This window comes from Hibiscus syriacus, unplaced genomic scaffold (genome assembly GCF_006381635.1).
Source record: "Hibiscus syriacus cultivar Baekdansim isolate YM2019G1 unplaced genomic scaffold, ASM638163v2 tig00009023_pilon, whole genome shotgun sequence".
In the NCBI taxonomy this organism is placed as follows: domain Eukaryota; kingdom Viridiplantae; phylum Streptophyta; class Magnoliopsida; order Malvales; family Malvaceae; genus Hibiscus; species Hibiscus syriacus.
In genome coordinates this window covers 1,350,282-1,359,426 of record NW_024062184.1, presented here as the reverse complement: position 1 = coordinate 1,359,426, position 9,145 = coordinate 1,350,282, and the positions used below count along the sequence as shown (strand labels likewise).

General features: G+C 35.0%; 1 protein-coding gene across 1 annotated transcript; it reads right to left on the bottom strand.

Moving 5' to 3' along the window:
• Window positions 1–2,829: 2,829 nt before the first annotated feature.
• On the bottom strand, window positions 2,830–6,235 carry LOC120203105 (nitrate reductase [NADH]-like). The gene is made up of 4 exons (XM_039203458.1): window positions 5,141–6,235; window positions 4,907–5,047; window positions 4,362–4,594; window positions 2,830–4,274 (listed from the first exon to the last, which is right to left on the bottom strand). Exons 1-4 carry the CDS (start codon window positions 6,135–6,137, stop codon window positions 2,946–2,948), a joined length of 2,700 nt encoding a protein of 899 aa, XP_039059389.1. The 5' UTR covers window positions 6,138–6,235; the 3' UTR covers window positions 2,830–2,945.
• Between the last annotated feature and the right edge of the window lie 2,910 nt (window positions 6,236–9,145).

The following is a 9,145-nucleotide window of genomic DNA, read 5'->3' as shown; positions in this document are numbered from 1 at the left end:
GCCCAATTATTTTTAATATTTGTTATTGAGGGTCTAATTTTATTTTAATATTTATTATTATAGGTTCATATTTTTCTAATATTTATTATTATGGGTCTATTCTTATAGTTTATTTTTTTTCTAATATTTGTATTAGTGTCTAATTTTTTTACCAATATTTTTTTAACATTTATTGTTAAGGATACATTTTTTTTAATACTTGTTATTAGGGCCCAACTTCTTCAATATTTTTTATTAGGGGAATACTTCTAAACTTTAGTTTCTTTTCTAAATTTTATTTGTTATTATTATGAGTCTAATTTTTTATGTACTTTTTATTAGAAGTCCATTTTTTTAATATTTATTATTATGAGTATACTCTTAATTTTTTTTAAATATTTTTTATTAGAGACCAAAATTTTCAATGCTTGTTATATAGAGTTACCCTTAAAATTTATTTTTTTAACATTAGTTATTAGAAACAACTATTTAAAAAATGGTCTGCAACCACAACAACAATCATTATGTAGTAGTAACAATATCGTCTGAAATCGCGATATCCATAATTTTTATGTCCATAATATCATATGTTATTAAAATTTCAGAGCTACAATATTTACAGTGATCGTAATATCATCCGCTAACACGACTGAAGACAAATTTAAACTGTAATTTAAATCTTTGATTAGGGGCCTAATTTTCCCTAGGGCCACCAAAATCTCAGAAACGGGCTTGAGTTACATCACTTATTTTTAAATTCTCTTATATTTTAGATTTTTTATTTTTTTTATTGATTATTCAATTTCGCACCCTTTAAAATTTTATAACTCCGCACCCCTAATATAAATTTTAGCATCTACCCATAAATAAAGAGAGAATAACAAAGAGGAACACCAAAACCAAATTTACTTTTAGAAGTTGATTTTGGGGAAGAGAGAGAGAGAGAGAGAGAGAGAGAGAGAGAGAGAGAGAGAGAGAGAGAGAGAGAGAGAGAGAGAGAGAGAGAGAGAGAGAGAGAATAAAGTGCAATTCTTTTCACTAAAATTTGTCCATCTACCAATTTTTTTTAGTTGATGGCCACATGTTAAACACAAAGAAATGAAAACTGTGGGTGTTTATTAGATAATTTATTCAGAACATCGTCTGATGGTGGATGTTTATAATTACATTTACCTTGTGTCATTTATCGAAAGAATATTCGCAGTAAATTAAATCTGCATTGTTTTATAAAAGTGTTTTGGTTTAATGATATTTTTAATTAAAATTATTTATTTATTTTTATTTACAGCAACAATTTTTTATGTTTTAAAAACAATATATGAAATAGATATTTATCTATTCAATGTTATTTTTTAAGTACAAACCAAGTGGCTTTGGTAGTAAAATGAATTGCTAATATTCTTTGAAGTTTAGAGTTCGAGCACCAGGTATATCATAAATATGAGCGTTCAATATTAAATGGTTGAGGGTTATCTTTAAACAAATATTACCTTATATTTATATCAATTTAATAAAAAAATATATTATTTTTAACAATAAAGTCAAACACTTAAATTTAAATCAAACAATATAAAAATAATTCTTAAACATATTTTTCACCATATTCAAAAGGATAATGTCAAACAAACTTTGATTCTAAATTATTATTAGAGTTTAGTACAATCAATCAATATATACATATATTTTGAGAAAGTTTTAAAAGGTAGCTTAATTAAGACTGAAAAATGGTAAAATTAGCTCGACCAAAAATATTATAGAAAAACATAATATTTTACTTTGGACGCAATTTAAAATATTATATTCTTGATATTAAATTTAGTTAAATCTAAAATAATATGAAAAAGATAATATTTTCGGTAACCGAAAATGTTATGCATAAGGTAACATTTTTAGTTCAATCGAAAATATTATGAAAAATATAACATTCTAGGATCGCGTTTAATCTAAAATGTTATGATTTTTTATAACAATTTTCGGTCGCAGTCTATTTCTACTGTTTTTTAACTTTAAATTATTAGATTGTACAGTAAAATTATCCATATATTTTTCTCTGATGATGCTGTCGTTTTTAACCTAAAAAGAATAATAAAAATTAAGGTTCACTTGGTTTAAAGTAATTAGAATGAAGATTCACTTAAATGAATCATGAGCAGTAAGCTAAAAGATTCCTCACACGGCAAGTAATGTAGAAGACTTGAATTTAAAAAACAATAATCCCATTAAAATATTTGAGATTCAGGAATGTAGTATTAGTGGTAATAATAAAAGTATTTGAAGAGGGTGACATGGTTTGGTGGTTTGATTTGATTCCCACTTGGGATTTGGGATACACTTGTTTATTTTTCAAAGTACAGAAGATAAGGTGTAAAAGGACAAAATAAATTAAATAGTAAAATAGAAATGGGAAGGGGCAAATGGAGGGGAAACAAAACAAAGCAAAGGGGCGACCCTTGGACGTACCGAGAAACCAAAAACTCATGCAAATGCATTTAGCCAACCAGTGGGAGGTGCAGCTGTCTTTGGTTTCGAGGGGCAGTCAAAATACCATGCACTTGTACGCGGCTAAAACCACTATGTATGGTCCCATTCCTTCTTAAAACTTTAAAAAAAAAAAATTATCTAACGTAAATGTTATTCATTTCTTCGTTAGCATTTGAACTTGTGAATGGAGGAAAGGTTGAATTTTCTTGGTAGGACAAACTTTTCTTTGTTTGAAAAATCAAACTTACCAAATGTGAGTAGGTTAGATATTTTAGCCAAGATTTTTGAATTATATGGGAACGATATTTGTATATATACAAGAAGATTATACAATTTTATTCCCTTCTTTTAAACTAGAGCACCCCTTGGTTTCTCTATATACATCATTTTCCCAGCAACTTTGCTATCAGATGGGAAAATTTTAATAAGAATACGACAAAGAACAGCGACTAAAAGAACATTAAACATCGATCTATGACTTTCTACTAAAATATTAACAAAGAATCCTTGACGTCATAGTTCATCTTCTCCAAGTTAGGTTGCACGGCGAATTGAATCATCGGTGGCGGCCCGCAAGCCAATGCCAGAGTGTCTTCGGAGCCCTCCGGTATGTGATCCCTGAGAATATTTTCCGTGACGAAACCCAAGCTATATTCCCATCCTTCCCTTACTGATTCTTGCACTACGTACCATACTTTCAACCGGTCATGCTTCTTCGCCCAACCATCGAGCTCGTCTTTTAGTAATATGTCATCTTCGGTTCGGTTCGCGTACACGACGCACATCTCCGTCTCATCCTTGGGGTCCTTTAGAATAGCTTGGATGACTTGGTAGATCGGAGTGATCCCTGTTCCGCCGGCTAACATTGCTAGTTTCTTGGCAAACTTGGTTTTGCCATGAACCAAAAAGTTACCTCGACCGGTGTATTCAATGTGACCCAAAGGACCCTTCACTTCTAGTGATGAACCGAGTGGGAGAGAGTCCAAATATTGTGACATAAGCCCACCATTAGGGAATTTCGGGTGCACCCCTTTGAAATAAACCTTGACCACTAGATCAAAGTAGCCAACTTCGTCAATGGTGCTTGTTGGGGTATAGGCTCTCATGCAAAGCTTGTCATCAATCACGGCACATAGAAATATGTGTTTCCCTACGGGCAATCCGAGCAATTGATGTTCCGACGGCAAAGCGAATCGGAACCGACGAACGTCGTGAGAGATAGATGTTTTTTCGACGAGTTTGCATGAGATTTTCCCACGTGGTACCAATGCTACCGGTCTTGCTGGCGCAACTTCTTTAATAGGAGCTAAAGGGGGCAGGTTCGACGCCCCATGCATAGAACTATTAGGCGAGGATGCCGACGAGTCGGAAATGTAACTCGATGTGGTCAATTCACCGATTCGGTAACTCTCGAGCAAAGTCTTGGCTTTGTCGGAGTGAATAGCGTCGAACTCTTCGGTGCAGTCGGTTCCGGCGTTGATTAAAATACTGTCAGTTCCACCGGGGTGATCCTTGAGGAAACTAGTGCAATCATAGATATTACCATGCACGACGATCCAAGCTGAATCAACTGAGTTATGTTTCTTGATCTCGGACATCGAAAATGTTTTAGAGGCAGTGTTCATGAAAGGAGACGATGAACTCTTCTTCAAAGTTGAGTTCGCATCGGCGATTCCGAGGTGTCGTTCTTTAGCCATCCATCCACCGGACTGGTTTCCGGGCAAAGTTGGGTGCTCGAAAACAATTCCGATTTCACCTTTGTGAGGTTTGCATACGTTTGTTTTCACTCGAAACCAACAGTTGTTCATCATTCCCTGTTACACATGATGAAACCATTTTTTGTCAAATTATAGTGTTGGTCCTTGTAATAATAAAAAAGTACAATTTAGTACTATACTTACCATAACATTCCAAATGAGCTTCTCGGGCTGGGTGTTAAAGGTCTCGTCCCAGGCACGAACCGCTATCTCTTTGGCTCCCAAAAGATCAAGCACTTCGACTTCCAGTGACCAAAAGCACCAGCACCAGTATTTGCCGTATTTGTTTCCCTTCTCGGGGTGATCTAACGTGCATACGTGCCAGGATTCACCGCCGTCCATTGTTACCTCCACACGTGTCACCTTCTTCCCACCACCTGTTGTCGATTATTCAAACAAAATGAACAATGTTTAATTATGGAATTATCTTCATTTCCACGATTCTTCCCAACAACAGGGAGAAAAAATGATTCATTTTCATTGCACACACGTTCAAATCTGACAACTTGTGTTTGTCTTTGTCCAAAAGACAAAAAAGGAACATTTTTTTTTATTACAAGATAGCTTTAATGTTGTCCAGTTTTACAGTGGTGTTATGAACCTTAGTTGAAAGCAAACCATGTCCAGTTTTAAAGTTCGAATCCAAATACCAAAAGATTCGGTTTTGAAAAAAGAGGTTTTTAACTCACCCGAATATGCATAGCCTCTTAGAGTATACGGTCTCTGAGTCGTCCACGAGTTGATTGGCAAGATCTCTTCATGACAAGGCGTCGTTATCACCGAGTTGATGTTTAACTCATTGATAACGTATTCCGGCTTATACCACCAAGCTGCAAACATTACATCATCATGTTTGAATTTCCCATGCAAATAACTTTACTGCTCTGTAAAAATATTATTTTTACTATTATTATTTTTTTTACCTTCAGCGTTGGCTAGCTCTGAATCAACATGAGAAGGAAGGACCTTATTATCTCTATGATGATAATAATTTTCAGATTCTTTCGTCGTGACGATGATTCGTTTCAACCATTTCACCATTCTCCCGCCGATGAACCCTGGTATGATCATTCGAACCGGGAACCCGTGGTCCGGGGTTAATCGCTCGCCGTTTTGCATGTAAGCTAAGATAATATCACGAGACGGGTCCATGGCGAACTCCTTTTTAATGCTGGTTCCGTACTTAGATCCGCCACCGCCGGGCAACTGCTCGGCACCTTCGAAACACACATTGAGGGCACCACGTTTCTTGCTGAAGATCCCACATCGTTTGAGCACGTCACACAACGGCACGCCTCTCCACATGGAAGTGGAAATCGCCGAAGCTCCCCAGTTGAAACCCAGCGTTGGTTTCGCCATGTTCTGTTCTTTACGTCGGTTCCCGGCGCAAACCAAGGTGACCGGAAATTCACGAATTTGGAACTCGTTTACGAGCTGGTCCATGGTTAACTTCATCGGCCGTCTGACTAAACCGGTTATTTCGACGGTCCAGTCATCCCACGAAGCTTTGGGGACGGCGCCGTGGTTACGGACGTAGTGGAGGGGAACCGGGGTGATGAAACCATGGTGCATGAGGCGGTTCAAGGGTGGTTCACTGTTGAAAGGGTGTTTCCCCGTGAGACGGACCAAGGAAGTGTTCCGCTCGATCCAGTTATCGGCTGTGGCTTCGTCTCGAGCGTCCAAGATCGACGGCTCGACCTCGTTGTTGGATTTAACAATCATGGCTTCATAATCGTCGATCTCGTCATCTCCATCATCGCTGGATGAATCATAATCATTATCATCACGATCGACATAAACATGTTTGACATGACGGTGGTGGGTTGGGGTTGGCGTTGGACCGGGCTTCAAGGGGATGAAACCGCCGCCCAAAGCCGGTTCAAGCCCCCTGAACTGGCGATTATCGACCGAAGCCGCCATATCTATGAAGATTTTACTTGAGAAAATAAAGAATTTTTTTTTTAACTTTATTCTTTTTCTTTTCGTGTTTCAATGAGAAAATGAAGAATCAGGGGGAGGGCGAAGGCGTTTATATAGGCTCGTGGACGCCATAAACTTGTGGATGGAACAATGGGACCGACCCTTTTCCAACATTGCGAGTGACAGAAATTCAAAAGTTTCTGTATTTCTAAATAGAATTTTGTTTTTTGTTCTGGGCTGAGAGGTCGGCGTCGCGCCGGCCGAATCACCGAGCAACGGCTCGACTGGCTGCACTGAGTCAATAAACCAGAGCCAGCCACACGATTATATAGACCGTTAGACTAAATAAATATGCACCACTTATGTGATAAAATATCTAACAAATTTGGTTCTTAATATTGCTTTTTTTTAAAAATAAATTAATACAATGAAACAAAAAATCTCTGCCAGTTTTTCAACAAATCTGGAAATATGAAAACGAAGTATTAGAAAAATATTTTTCTGAAAAAAAAAAGAAGAGCAAATAAACATAAGAAAACCAAATTCGCTCATTAAGTAGTAATTAAATATTATTTATTGGTTATGCTTAACTGTTGCCTATCTGCACGGATTATGATTTGTTTAATTATAATCTTAGTTTTTCTTATTTAATAAAATGTTCTGTTTGAATTTAAGAGAGAGAAAAATGCTACATTACTTACACATTTATTTCGGTGAAAGTACCTGATTAATCCCTCTACTATTATGAAGTAAGCAAATAGTGCACAAAGAGGACTCAATTGGTTTAGTTAGTAGGGGGACTTATTTGCACTCTCTATCAAAGTAAATGGTCTGCTTTCACTATTTTATTTCTATCTACGTCACTCCTAAGTTGCTAACATTTCTATCTAATAATAGGGAATGCATTAACTACACTTTTCTTTCTATATAATTTCAATTTCGGATTTCTCAATAGAAAATACAATATCACACGTTTACAGACGATAAATACACTGTGTTTACTGTTTTCAGTTAATTCAGTATTAATTTATTTCGTTTTAAAGATATTTTTCCATATAATACATTATTTTATATTAAAAATAATGAACTAACCAAGATTTTATCTCATAAAGATGTTATCATAATCACTTTCTCTAGAAAGATTAATATATTTTTGTAGTCACTCATTTTCGTTCGATGTTTTGTTTAACATTTATAATGATAATATAATATATAATATATAGTTTTGAAAATATTTTTGAAAACGTATATAATATATAATTTTGAAAACATTTTTAAAAACGTATATAATATATAGTTTTGAAAACATTTTTGAAATCATATATAATATATAGTTTTTGAAAATGTTGTTAAAAACGTATAATATATAATTTTTAAATATTTTTGAAAACATATATATAGTTTAAAAAACATCTTTGAAAGCATATATTATATAGTTTATAAAACGGTTTTTGAAAATATAATATATATATATATATATATATATATAATTTTTCAAAGTTTTGTTTTTATAGTTTGAAACATATTTGGTATTTTATTTTCCTTTATTTATTTATTTTTTCTTTTTCGGTTTAATCAGGTCCAGGTCTAACAAAATTAAGGTCAAGGTCCAAATAGCAGACCTGCCTGACCCAGCAGGCCGCTAAACTAGGCCCAGAAAAAAGACCCGAAGCATATTAGGGTTGTAAACTCAGCAAAGGCACCGCTACACGTGGGCCGTTGGATCTGGCCACCAAATCTAACGGTCACAAAGCAATCAAGGCCGAAGAATCCCGACTAAATCGGGATTGATCCATCACGTTTAGCCGATCAAACAATAACCCTCAACCTCGAGAAAATCGAGAACATAGATAAACAACCCCGAAACAAACCTCAACGAGGGGGTTATAAATACCCCGATGAACGCCGAGAGAAAGAGGAACCAAGATCGAGAAAAAACAGTAATACAAGCAGCTACCACACAAAGAAAGAACAAAAAACAGTGATACACAACCAAATAAAAAAAAAACCAAAACCAAAACAAGCCATATTCGGTTAAAACCAAAAGTCACCAAACCAAAGAAAAAACCAAAACATCGTCAAATAAGGTGTTATTTACAAGCTCTGAAACACAATGCAGCGTCGGTCACAGTTTGAGAAGGGAGCAGCGCCAGGAAATGAAAGGTTTCATCGGAAAAAGATAAAAACTCGAACGTTTAGGCGTAGATCTATGCCATTCAGGGTTTTTTAGGTGATGTGGGTCTCGATTTAGGCTTCGGGGTGGCGGGAGGAAGCTATCGGGTAATTTTGGGTTTTTTCAGCTGCTGGAGCGACGGTGCGAGGCCGGCCATTCGACCGGATGGGGGATAAGGGAGAGAGTTGAGATTGTTTGAGGGATTTTTTTGTGGAATTGGTTAAAATGATCTTTTTTAGTTTTAGGGGTATTTATAATCTAGGGACTAGGTTATAATTAGGTAATAGTTAAATTATTTCCGTATTCCCTGATATGTTGATGCGTAATTCATTTTAGTTACCATGTGTAATTTTGCCTTCGAATTTTTAATTTATTCAATTTAATCCTCGTTTATATTTTTATATTTTTGCAAATTATTTCTTTCATTACAGCCCCCAGTTAACTTTAATTTGACCTCCAACTTCTTGTATTTTCCAATTTTGCCTTTTAATTTAATTTTATTTTATTTTTATTCAGGCCCTAATATTTTATTATTTTATTATTTAACTCTCATTTGGCTTTGCTTTTTAGGACAAAATTAAAATTCGATCAAAGGTAAGTGATTCAAATCGAATCTTTAAATTTTAATTTAACTTGTAATTTTCACAATTAAGACAACCGAGAAATTAAATTAGTACCGAAAGGGTAGCACAAGGGTGCTAATTCTTTCTTGACTGTAACCGACTCCCAAACCCGACATATTTATTGTAAAATGCAGATCATGTAATATGATAAATGGAGGTGTCTGATTAACCTAATTATTTTGAAAAATATATAAATGATTGGTGGAAGCTCT

Bases quoted from the DNA above. Each gene is read 5' to 3' on its own strand.
- LOC120203105 (XM_039203458.1), bottom strand. From the start codon at position 6,137: ATGGCGGCTTCGGTCGATAATCGCCAGTTCAGGGGGCTTGAACCGGCT. The intron at 4,595-4,906 runs GTGAGTTAAAAA...AATCGACAACAG, and splicing joins AAGAGGCTATGCATATTCGG to GTGGTGGGAAGAAGGTGACA. The intron at 4,275-4,361 runs GTAAGTATAGTA...CATGTGTAACAG, and splicing joins AGCTCATTTGGAATGTTATG to GGAATGATGAACAACTGTTG.